The 13,126-nt window shown below is 39.1% G+C and overlaps 1 protein-coding gene across 2 annotated transcripts in view; it reads left to right on the top strand.

Moving 5' to 3' along the window:
* Positions 1 to 13,126, top strand: part of OSBPL6 (oxysterol binding protein like 6) — a 207,483-nt gene that overhangs the window by 187,751 nt on the left and 6,606 nt on the right. For both annotated transcript variants that reach the window (XM_028123062.2, XM_028123077.2), the window contains 8 exons: positions 3,697 to 3,784; positions 4,293 to 4,546; positions 5,284 to 5,421; positions 5,761 to 5,824; positions 7,624 to 7,702; positions 9,408 to 9,552; positions 11,449 to 11,593; positions 12,828 to 12,954. In XM_028123062.2, coding sequence (XP_027978863.1) covers positions 3,697 to 3,784; positions 4,293 to 4,546; positions 5,284 to 5,421; positions 5,761 to 5,824; positions 7,624 to 7,702; positions 9,408 to 9,552; positions 11,449 to 11,593; positions 12,828 to 12,954 — 1,040 coding nt within the window. The remainder of the gene's footprint in view (positions 1 to 3,696; positions 3,785 to 4,292; positions 4,547 to 5,283; positions 5,422 to 5,760; positions 5,825 to 7,623; positions 7,703 to 9,407; positions 9,553 to 11,448; positions 11,594 to 12,827; positions 12,955 to 13,126) is intronic.

Below are 13,126 nucleotides of genomic sequence, written 5' to 3'. Positions count from 1 at the left end.
CCAATTCAGTCCTCCATCATCCCCCCTGGATTACCTGACCAGTCCCCATTACTGGTTTCTCTGCCTCCCTTCTTGCCCCTTTAATCCATTTTCCACTGGACAGCCTGATTCATCCTTCTGAAATGCAAATCTGATCATGTCCCTATTCCCCAGTGTCCTTAGGATAACTATCTAAACTCCTTAGCCATCGTACAAAGACCCTTATAATCTAATCTCTGCTCTCAGCTACAGCCTCTTGCAATTTCTATTCTTCTGGATCCTTCCAGGGGCCAGGTATTTGCTAACTGAATGAAGGAATGCTTATAGCACTTTAACACATGATTAATCTGAGAAACATCTGGGCATTAGCTGTCTTACATTAACATTTTCCATGAGTGAGAGAAAAATCCTCTCTCTGTGATATCTACCAACACACTTCATTTAATCAATGTTCAGCTCATTTTTAAAAAAATGCTGTTTTTGCTTCCAGAATGATCTACTTCCTTCTTCTTTTACCTTGTTTCCACAATGCTACATGCCTGGTCACATTTAGGAAAAAAAAAATTCCCTGAACTCTTTTGAATGCCTAAGCTCTTCAGGAGAAATATTTGTCCCCAGGACTTCTTGACCAGGGGGGAGAAAATGAATATGTGTTAATTGTTTTATTATAATACTACAGAGCCTTAACTTTGTATACAGGATAATGTGCATGGACCACAGCCAGATGGGCCAGCCTTAGCTATTGCTCACACATATGGGAATATAGATCTTACTCAGGGCCCACTGTCATTGTGGAATTGTTTTACATTCTACATGGACCATTCTAGAAGGAAATGGGTATTGGACCATTTTTATCATATATTACTTTGGGAGAGATTAGAAATTCAAGAAGAATAGACTCTTTATAGCTTTTTGTAGGATAAACATGAATGTTTTCTTAATAAATTCAAACAGTAGACGGGCACGCAACATAAATTTGGTTTGAACAGGCATTTGTCTCCTCTAACATAATTTGGTGTGATTAGCTTTTTTAAGAGAAATCATGTAGAAGAGTTTGATTTACTTTTTTTTTCTATCAGGCTTAAAAAGGTGGCTCTCACATGCCTGATGATTTCACCATCGGCTCTTTTGCAGTCATTAGGAACTGGAAACCAGTTGCAGTGGGAAAACATAAACCAGAAAAAGATTTTATTCTCAATTTGCCATCTTTATAGACTTGCTCAGTCTGCAAAGCAAAACTACAATTATTCATTTATATATGCAATAATTCTGTCACTGTTCTCCCTAAATATAGGAATTCTTCTCAACTTTATTTTTTTTTAAAGATTTTACTTATTTGACAGAGAGAGACACAGCGAGAGAGGGAACACAAGCAGGGGGAGTGGGAGAGGGAGAAACAGGCTTCCCACAGAGCAGGGAGCCCAATGTGGGGCTCGATCCCGGGACCCCAGGATCATGACCTGAGCCGAAGGCAGATGCTTAACAACTGAGCCACCCGGGCGCCCCTCAACTTTAACTTTTAAAACATCAGCAATAAATCCAGAAACCTCAAAGGCAAAGACTGTTTTTTATTACCTACAAACTTAAAACTTTTACATGGCAAAAAAAAAAAAAACACCAAAAAACAAAAGGCATACACAGCATTAAAAAATAAATTGCAGACTAGCCAAATGCAACCTAGATGATGGACTGAAAAATGTGTGAAAGAAAACAGATTTACACAAGATGAAATGCAAACTTTAAAAGAGATCTTTTATGTATGTTAGGTAAATACATATTTAAAAAGGATTGATAATATATAGTGTTTGAGTGGGTGTGGAGAGAGGGATGTTCTCATGTGCTGCTGGTGAGAACAAATTACTACAATCTTTCAGGACAACAATTTGGCGATATGTGCCTATAGCCTAAATGTGACCCGTTTGATCCAGCCATTTCACTTCTAGGAATAAATATTAATGAAATTGCCAGACAGATTCACAGAAATATATTTACAAGATTGCATCCTAGTATTTTACAAGTGCATCCAAGTATTATCAATAATAACAAAACGTTGGAAACCATTTAAATGCTGGCTAAATTCCTTGTGTTATACCTGTATAATGAATTATGTTGCCATTCCAAATAAAGGTGAGAGCTGTATTTATTATAATGGAAATATATTCAGAACACTATAAAACAAGATGTAAACTGACCCCCTTGTTCAGTATCTAAAGATAGATAGGTCAATATGTTTGTATAGGCATTTTGACATTGGGGGTAATATCCACCAAATGTTAGAAGCGGTTTCCATTAGATGATAGGATTACAGTTAGTTTTTCTATAATCTGTTTACCCTCTTATAATTTCTAATTTTTTACAGCAAGAATGTTTTGTTATCTGTGCAGGAAAAAAATGTAACATTATTTCCATTTTGGAGAAAGTGAATAAGTATCAGCAGCTTTGTTGGTTGTTCCCATTTCTCTGTGTGGCTCTACTGTACTCTGTTTTCTTATCCATTTCTCACTCCCCTTAGTACACATGTTGCCCCTTAATTTTATTCTCATGCAAATTTTGGTTTCATTTTTGTTCCATGTTGTTCTCTTGGAGAGAATGGCTTCATTCTTGATATCCCCCGTCCCTGGATCTTCCTCCCTCACCCCCAAATAATCTGCCACATTTTGTCCGTTGTCTTCAAGTGTGCCTCTCAAAGCAGCTTGACTTCCGGATCCCCATCGTGATCACCCCAACCTGTCAGTATCCCCTGCCCAGACCTATGGAGCCGCCTACCGTCTGAGCTCCCAAAGGAAAGCTGCCAGGCTCTTCCTAAAAACTAAATGTGATCATAATAAAAAATAAATAAATAAAATTGAACAGAAATAAAAAGAGTAATTGCTTTTGAAAAAAAAATGACTGTCATCCCCTTGCATGTAATAACTTGTGGGATTATCTGGGAACCCTTTATGGTTTGTTAGGTTTTTTTAAGATTTTATTTATTTATTTGACAGAGAGAGACACAGGGAGAGAGGGAACACAAGCAGGGGGCGTGGGAGAGGGAGAAGCAGGCTTCCCACCGAACAGGGAGCCCGATGGGCTCGATCCCAGGACCCTGGGATCATGACCTGAGCCGAAGACAGATGCTTAACAACTGAGCCACCCAGGCGCCCCAGGAACCCTTTATGTTGACATGAAAAGACCTTCAGAGTCAGACCCTCTTCCTGTTCACCCCTCCCTCAGTCTCAGCCACTCAGCTTCTGAGCACTCCTAGAAAAGAATGTTCCTCTCATGTTTCTCTGTGCTTTTGTACACTCTCCTTTCTTCCTATGCTTCTCCCCCTTCTAAAAACCTCTCCAACATCCAGTGCCAATTTTATTTCCTCTGGGCAGTCCCTCCTGATTCCTCTAGGGGGAGGATAAGGCCTCCTTTTTTGTACATTCTTACTGTATTGCACTGAAATATTTCTGATGAAGTACTGGCCTCCCCCAGCCCCCCACCCCAGCTAAGGCAGGAGGCTACTTAAACACAAAGGCTGTTTTCAAGCCACGCTATATGCTGGCTCATGACTCACTCTCTCTCTCAAGTGTTCATTGCACATACGCCAAATACACTTCCCTCCCCCCCCCCCCCCATGACCTGTGCTTTTTCTTATTTGGGCAGTGTTTTGTTTTTAGTCATTTGATTTCCTGACCTTTCAAGACTGAACAAGAATTCTGATCCTTTCTGTGTTCTTCCCCTTTTTAGGCTTCAGATGATGAGTCTTATATCAGTGACGTGAGTGATAATATATCTGAAGACAACACCAGTGTTGCAGACAACATTTCTCGGCAAAGTATGTATCCTTTGACCTCCCAGGTTGCTCTGTCTTCTTGCCAAGTTAGAACGCTGGTGATTCAGTGAACAACTATTTTCTCCCCTCACTGGTTGTTCCTTTTGCAGCCAATCAGTCAGTACATTTTATATTTGTATAATCTGTTAAGGTAAATGGTTGAAAAATCCATTAGGGAGAAGCTTAAATGAAAAAGTTTTACTTCTTGCTTAAACCAAAAGTTTGAGTCTTTCTTATTAAATGTATTTAATTTTTTAAAATTTGACTTATCTTTTCTGGAATAATATTTGAGCATATGTAACACCTTGTTTAAAAAAAAAAACTGTACGTTGATGTTTTGTGCATGTATAAGCAACCGTAGTTGAAATAATTCCACTCTTGAGAGAGTATAATGGAGGCTTAAGAAATGTATCACAACCAGAAGTATTTGAGTTATTTTCTTCCCAGATGCTATGAAATCAGAATAGCAAAGTATCTTTTATCGTGCTTCTTGTCGTTCTCTTGCTTCCAGTCTTGAATGGGGAGCTCACAGGAGGAGCCTTCCGAAACGGCCGTCGAACATGCCTGCCAGCCCCCTGCCCCGACACCAGTAACATTAACCTGTGGAATATCTTGAGGAACAACATTGGTAAAGACTTGTCTAAAGTCTCTATGCCTGTGGAGCTAAATGAGCCACTCAACACGCTGCAGCATCTCTGTGAGGAGATCGAATACAGTGAGCTTCTGGACAAGGCTTCAGAAACTGACGACCCCTACGAGCGCATGGTAATCCATAACAGAGCAGTACCTTTCAGAGAGTTGTCAACCCCAGACCTGGACTAAGGCACAATTCATTAGGTTTCTGCATAATATTCCCACTGCATAGGTGAAGGAGGAAACAGTTCATTTGCACAAATTGAGCAGGGCCCCAAAGTTCCAGATACCTCCATAGGCAGTATATGCTTTGTGACCTATCTTCAGACATGAGTATTTCTGAAGTTAGGATGTAAAGGTATCACACTCCTTCCAGGTTTAAGGCATACCTAGCCTTGCCCTAGCAGCTTTTCCTGAAAGCCAAGAGAGCCCATGCGTTCAAGCACTTGGGTCAGAGAAAGGAGCCTCCTGTTTGTGCTTTGCCCTGGCCTCTACTCCACACGACTGTGGAAAACTTGACTGCCCTCCTGAAAGTACCAGCAGCCACAAGCCTCCTGCCCATGGTGCTAAGTTGTGCAAAGGACTAACCTATAAACTGGGTTTCAGAACCTCTGAGCTCTGTGATACTCAGGAAACTGGGTGACAGCTGAATGAAGAATATTTGGCCTCAGATGCAAGGACTTTCGCATCTTTTTCACTCATGTTTTTACCTATGAGTTTGTGAAGAGTCTGTGCAGGTAATAGAAAATGCAAACGCCGTCAAATCAGCACCCATGGACAGGGGTGTGTAAAATCTCGAGAAATAAGGGACAAACAGACCTGGAAGTAGTCTCTCCTATATTATTTTCCTTTCTTAAATGTTTTAACAGGTTCTTATTGCTGCATTTGCAGTTTCAGGATATTGCTCCACCTATTTCAGAGCAGGAAGTAAGCCATTCAACCCTGTCCTTGGGGAGACTTACGAATGCATTAGAGAGGACAAGGGATTCCGATTTTTCTCAGAACAGGTAGGTCCCATCGGACACATGGAGGTTTCTATGCAGACACTGTAGGAGGACAGGTTGATGATGAAACAGCTTTTTGATAAACCACTGTTTGCAGTGGGATATGATACCAGTTAACAGAAAACTATGTTAATATATATAAGTTCTCTGAGTTTAAGCATGAAGTCTTAAAGTGGAAGATTCAGTAATTTACTTACACATTCTGAGAATAATTCAATAATAGAGATGGATGAGTTGACTAGTTTATATTTGGGGGTAGCCAGTGTATGTTGGAAAAAAATGATCATTTATGGAAGTTTTAACTCTGATATCATTGCCTTCTCTTTTGTTTTTAATTACCAGGTTAGCCATCATCCACCCATTTCTGCCTGTCACTGTGAATCCAAGAACTTTGTGTTTTGGCAAGGTTTGTATTTCAATTATAACTTCAAAATCCAATCGGTGAGCCTATGAAACAGTTTCTAGTTTCTAAAGGTACCTTATGCTCAGGTTAGATTTCTACCTTTGGGACCCAGAGAATGTTAGTAATTAGTGTGGAATTCAGTTTGAGAAATTAGATTTCCTGGTTTAAATATAAAACCGTGTCATCCAGAAGATGAGATTGTATACCTAGGAAACAAAGCCCTGGGGACAGCCGAGCTCCGTGCCAACTGTGTCAGCTCAGGGCTATCACTTTACCTCATTATGCCTCATTGACTGCATCTATAACATGGAGGCTCTATCTGCTGCCTTCTTGCCTCTTGAGGGTGTGCAAGGAGATCTTAATCGTGAAAGAAGACTCTGTGACACATCATCTGTGGTCACAGTCTACTTAGGTATGTAAACATTGCGCTGATTTGTGGTCTTTAACTCACTGAGGCTCAGGGATTCAGATTGAAGTCTCTACTTGTACAGTGCCCACTGTTTAGTCAGAATGTTACAAACTCACATAAAATTACAAGTTTCAAAATCCCTTTAGAAAGAAAAATATATACAGTTGACTCTTGAACAAAACTGGGGTTAGGGTACTGACCCCCACACAGTCTAAAATTCGTGTTTTACTTTTGACTCCCCAAAAACTTAACTAGTAATAGCCTACCATTGACCAGAAGCCTTACCAATAAAGTGTAAACCATCAGTGAACACGTATTTTGTATGTTATATGTATTATGTTATATTCTAATAGTAAGCTAGAGAAAAGAAAATGTTATTAAGAAAATCATAAGGAAGAGAGAATACACTTATAGTACTCTACTGCATTTATCAAAAAAAAATCTGCCTATGAGTGAACCCACGCAATTCCAACCCATGTTGCTCAAGGGTCAACCAGGTATGTCCATTTAACCATTAAGTATAAATTGTTCCCTCATGTTTGGAAGGGGGCTTCATTGATCACAGAATGTCTCTTCTCGTATGCCCTTTCTCAGTCTATAAACACACAAAATGATAGAGCACTGTAACTGTATTTATTGCAGAATACCAAAATACATCATTTCTTGGTCATAACAGTCAGAAATTTTGTGGAGACAGCACTAAGCTCCCTTACTTAGTTCATCAGAATGGGACCTAGTGGTTATTACAAATGCACAGGCAAACCTGAGTGTCCCCAAGTAAAACATAAAGCCATCATGTGAGATAAACACTAAGCCCTGGGCCATGTCTTAACAACCAGTGTACAAACACATTCATTAATTTCACTTTCTCATAAATTTTGCTTACCCTTCTGTATTTAGAGATTTTGTTTGTTTTTTTTCTGTTCTCCCAAATCATATAACTTTTCAAATCAGTGTGTATATAAATCAATGGTATTGCCATACTGCAATTATTTTTACTGTGCATCTTATTTTTTTAATATATATGTTAACTATTTCTACCATTTAGTTAAAACTTTTAACAACATTTATCCAGACATTATCTGTGTGTATATGTGTATGTGGATTCACATACACACATACTGCTCTGAGCTTTTCCCAGTTTTATTCGTTGAAACAAATATGGAACATGAGTTCTGGAGAAACATGGATAGTAGATTTTTTTGGTTCACAGTTAATTTTTTCACTTTGGGCCATCCCCAGGTACATGACATGTTAAATCAACAATATAGAATCAATTGTTGATTGTAAAAGTTCTTTGTGAAATGTAGAGTATAATACAGATGTTAGTTTTTATAGACTAAATAATTAGATATGGAATATATATTTCTTCTCCTCTGCCTATGTTGTTTAGATATCAGATGGAAAAACAAGTTCTGGGGGAAGTCCATGGAAATCCTGCCTATTGGAACACTGAATGTCATGCTTCCAAAGTAGGTTGCTTTCATCTTCCTTTTGGTGTCTTACCTGCTTTTCTAAATCAGAAATGGGTCTTTGAAACTCTAGAAGTTGCCAGTGATCCATTTCCACGTATGTCCAAAGCTTCTCTTAACTTCTCCAAAGTTTTGAGAATGGACCCCCACAAAAGCAAATGAGCACTTTAGTGTATGTACCAAAGCTCCCTGCTTCTCTCTTCATATCCTGTATTCATCAAGTCAATACCAGCTACCTACCTGTCCCAGGTACCATGTTAGTTTGCATTTTAGAGCAAAGGTTTTCTTTTTAGCCACTTCTTTTCTATACAATATGTATTTTCACTTTTGAATTCATCTTAGATCCAGGGACTATTTTTAATGTCTACGTTAGTTTATTAAAGAGGAGTGATAGAATCTTTTCATGGTATTTTTCTAAAGGATATAGCCTATAAATTTTTAAAAGTTAATTGAAGTTTTCTTTGAGGCCAAAGGCTTTATTGTTTTTGTTTCTTTCTTCAGTTGGTTGGGTTGTTTGGTTTTCTTTTGTTTATTCAGTGACAGAATTTGCTGGTGTATTGGATATGAAGGAAGGTGGGGAGAGAGAAGAATTCCCAGGGCCACAAAATAGGCTTTATTTTTTTTTTAGTTTAAATTCAATTAGCCAACATACAGTACATCATTAGTTTTTGATGTAGTGTTAAATGATTCGTTAGTTGTGTATAAATATACTTTAAATATTTGCAAACTCATGAGAAGAAAGAGTTTTCCCAGGTGTGTAGAGAGCCTGCATCATACCAATTCATAAATTTTTTTAGAAACTTGGAAGTGTTTTATCTTAATTTGAAATAACATTTTATTTGAAAATACAGGTAATCTGCAAACTTAAAGGTGATCTGAAGCTATGTCACCTCATTCCTTGGCAGAAACTCTATAACCTCCTGTAACCCAGAATTTGCATTAGACGTGCTATCTATGATCATTAGTCTTTTCTCAAAGAGTTATTCACATTTTTGGTCTTAATTCAGAGTATGAAACAATGTCCTCAGGGTAATCTTTCTTAAAGGCACATCCTATCATGCCTATCTTCTCCCTCAAATCCTTCCACGATGGCCCATTACCTGCAGTATGAATCCAGACTCATCGGAGCATTGTTGAAGGCCTTCTCTTTGCAGACTGGCCACCTGCTACACCCATTCACGTGTGGCGTACCATTGGCAGGCCCCCAGATGCATTGTGCTATTCTGGCCTCTGTGGCTTTGTCAGTGTGTTTCCCTGGCCTATAGTGCCCTCCTATCCCTCCTCCAAGCTTAGACTGAATCCAGCCTTCTCCAGCAAGTCTTCCTTGATACTCCCCCCCACATTCCAGGCAGATCTAAGGACTCCCCCTTCTGTGTTCTCATGACATTTCCTCATCACATTTTATTGCAAGTATTTGTTGCCATGTCAGTCTACTCCTACACTACTGTTGGCTCCAAGAGAGCAAGAGACAGGTCCTATTCAACTTGGTGGCTTTAGCACGTGGACTATAGAAAGCACCGAAATGTTCCTTAAATGAATGAATCATATCACGAGGATCCTTGACTACATAGAAACTTGCAGCAGAGAAATTAGAGGAGAATGAGGGAAAAGGAAGTTTTGGCCAAAGAATATTCTCAGTCATAGAAACGGTACTATATATTTGTGACCTTCATTGTTTTTTAATCAACATTGTATTTTTCACTAGGTATGGAGATTGCTATGTATGGAATAAAGTCACCACATGCATACACAACATTCTCAGTGGGAGGAGGTGGATAGAGCATTATGGAGAAGTAACCATTAGAAATACCAAAAGCAGTGTTTGCATTTGCAAACTCACATTCATCAAGGTAAATGATAATCCTACAATAGTAAAGAAAAAAATAATATAAAATGCTTCGTAAAGGAGAAATATGTTACCTTAAACAACAGCAAGTGAGTCTGTCCCATATCATTGATCCTTGAGGACGTTTTAGATAAGAAAGCAGAACCAACTGGTGGAGTTAGTCAAGGTATACAGACTTCCGAACATGTGGAGGTCAAAAAAGGCACCATCTCAAAACAGAAGAAATACTCTTCTTTCTAAAGATTTTCTTTTTAAGCAGCCAGTCAGTATTCATTAAGTAAAATTCCAGAAAACACTTCTTGCCTGAAGCGAGTCTTCTGGTTTCTATTTCTATTCCTGCTTGATTGCAACAGAGTCAAGTGATCTTATTTTAGGGAGCTAATTATAATGCATTTGTCATTTTCTGAGGATGCATGTGGATGATAACTTCTAGTCACTATAAGCTTATCCAACTCTGCCACTATGATGATCCAAATTCGTTCAAGAAAAAGCATCCCCTTGATTAACAAGAAAAGATTCCTGAGATAGAATGCCTATGCAATAGCATTTTCCCTTAGTCGCTCTGGTCTAAAGTGGAACACACAGTATTGCCCTCATGCTTAGGTGTGCTCCTGAATTCATCATGGTACAGAAACCCTACCAGCCCTTTTAATCTATTCTACTCCTGATCTCGTTCTGCTATGGCAGAAATAGATAACATATTGGACTCTTAAAACTCAAAATGTTCTCTTCTTAGTGAAATCCTTTGAAGCCATACTGGAAGGTCATGTTAGTTGTAATTGAAGATCTTTATTTTTACTCAAGATGTTTCTCCCATTTTCCTTTTTTTGCTTGTGGACTCGTTAGGTGGCTCAGAACTGAAAGACCAGGATCATTACTTGCTCTGGTTGGGTGATGACAGCCAATGTGTGCATTTAGTTTTGAGGGCCATGGGAAGCTTTGATTTTGTCCTGCCCCTAATATTTGCAGAGCTCAAGGCAAAAGTACAAATGGAGACCCCATTCCATATGTGTAAATATTTAAAATTTGTAGATCAGACCTACATCATTCTGTTCTTTCACCTTGACAAATATACCTTTTATAACAAAGCCCGCGAGGCCAAGTTGGGCACTTTAGAACTCCGAGCTGGAAACCTGGCAGTGCAGGAGAGCCAGCCCCGACTCATGGCCTTCCTGCCCTCTCCCCACCTGTGGCAGCCTCTGTCCTGCCCCACAGGGGACCTCACCCACGCGTAGGAAGGCAGTCCAGCTGAATGTCCAAGCTCTGTCCACATCTGCCTCAGACGGCCACCCCTGGCCACCCCTCAGGCCTCATCACACCCTGATGGTGGGTGGTCTGTCCTTTAGATGGATGAATCCAAAGAAAGCTAGAAGAAGCTTAAAGCAGCTGGGAAAGGGAATTCTAGGACCTGATCTAGAAGGGATCCAGATGGGTAAATGCCCACAGACTTCTCATCTCCTGGGGAGAAGCATGGCTAGAAGAGGGCCAGAGCAGGGTTTTCCTCATGAAATTTAGCCATTTACAGGCACTATAAAAACTACTTCCCAAGTGACTTCTACAGCATGGCCCATTGAAACTCATTAAGATCCATGAACAAAGGGGAAATTTGAGACAGGGCCATCTAAGGAAGAAATTACCAACCGATAAATTAGTACTAGGTTTATTAGGAGAGAAGCTGAACCTTCTCTGCCCTAGCATAGAGTAGAGCTGATCTCTTTCTTTAAAGTTAAGCCCACTAACACTTGGAAAGCCAACCTTTCATATAAAACCTTTTGAGATAGATTTCTGGAAGTGGTTCGAATGAGCGACTTCAAATCTAAGAATGTTTTCCATATGGAAATTGTAGGGATTAGTGTTATGAAAGAGATTGGATGTTTTAATTGGGGTTTGGTTTTTCCAGGTGAATTATTGGAATTCTAATGTGAATGAGGTCCAGGGGGTCGTAATGGATCAGGAGGGGAAGGTGGTGCACCGGCTCTTCGGGAAGTGGCATGAAGGGCTCTACTGTGGCGTGGCCCCCTCTGCAAAGTGCATCTGGAGACCAGGTGAGATGGGCGTGAACATCTTGTGTCCTGAGGGCACCTTGAGTGACAGAAGGACGGGAATGTCACATCTCATACAGTTCACACCACATGCTTTCTTTCATAGTGAGATTAAAAACATAGATGCTTAAAAAAATTAAAAATAAATAAAAACATAGATGCTTAAGTTAAGCATAGTTATATTTTATACTTAACATACAAATGAGGTAAATCCCAACTTTTGATAATAAGGAATTATAAAATTTAGGCCAAATCTGACATGTGGTCAGAGACGAGGTTTCATGTAAAGTCATTCTAAATGTAATGCCTACCTTCAAAAGCTAGGTATTTTTATTAAAGAGTTTAGACAATTGAACTATACAAACATAAATCCTTACTCATTTATTCTCTGTTCTAATAAAACAAGGGAAAAGCATGCAAACATCTATAATCCACAAAGTCAATAACTTAGCCAGAATAAGTGATCTTCTCACTTGAGCAGCAAAAAGCTGCAATATGTTGACATTTAATAAAAGATATCAAGAGAGTTCTGGTATTACACTAGCAATAATTGAATATCAAGGGTAAATAGAACAAGTGTCCACATGATATTTATTTTCATTGCAATTTCGTCAGTTAAGTCCTACCTTTAAAATTAGTTGTTGGTTTTCTAAGAGACCTCAATGAGTATTTAAATTTCCTGCTGGTAGAGTGGTTAGTTCATTTATTCAGCAGCTATTTCTTGAGTAGTGACTATGCATCAAGTTTTACTCTAAGAGCTTGGAATACATCAGTGAGCAAAGCATACAAAGATCCTGCCTTTGAGTTTTGTTAAAAAGTGCCAATGAATATTAATTTAGATCTGCATCTTTTTCTTTTTCTAAAAGGAAGTAAATTGTGTTTCTGGTGAAATCTTAATGTTCATAGTTAATCACCCTGGCATTTAGTTACCCAGTTGAATATTTGAGGAAAAAATGATGACATTGTTTACCCAGTAAAGAGTACTCTATGTACAAAGTTTTATTTTAAAGGCTGGGTGTCATTAAATATATGAAACAACCAGTTCTAACTAACACAAAGTTTCCTATCTAGCAAAACACAACCAATTTAATCTGCCCAAGAAAAATCTTAATCTGATTTTTATGACCACAAATTTAGTATTCGTGTGGATATTAGTTAAGCACCTGGGTTAAGTCACCTTCTGCAGGCTTCCTTAAACCTCTCTGCCACTCACTGTGGTTTATGGGCATCATTCCAGGTTCCATGCCAACCAACTATGAGCTCTACTATGGCTTCACGAGGTTTGCTATCGAGCTCAATGAGTTAGATCCTGTCCTGAAAGATCTCCTTCCACCGACAGATGCCCGATTCCGGCCAGATCAGAGGTGAGCCTGGCAATGATGTTTTGAAATGGACACTAGATCATGACGTAGCACTACGGATGCCATCAAAGCTTATTTTCACCACCCTCATTTATTTATTCATGGAATCATTCGTGAATTCCGTCATTCCCTTATTCACTCCACACTATTTGAGCCTTCTACCCTAGCTAAGATG

The sequence above is a fragment of the Eumetopias jubatus genome, unplaced genomic scaffold, assembly GCF_037043125.1.
Source record: "Eumetopias jubatus isolate StellerSeaLion01/CBP00866 unplaced genomic scaffold, mEumJub1_p1.0 scaffold_3, whole genome shotgun sequence".
Classification (NCBI taxonomy): Eukaryota; Metazoa; Chordata; class Mammalia; order Carnivora; family Otariidae; genus Eumetopias; species Eumetopias jubatus.
The sequence above is the reverse complement of the archived record's forward strand: the minus strand, read 5'-3'. Positions and strand labels throughout refer to the sequence as shown.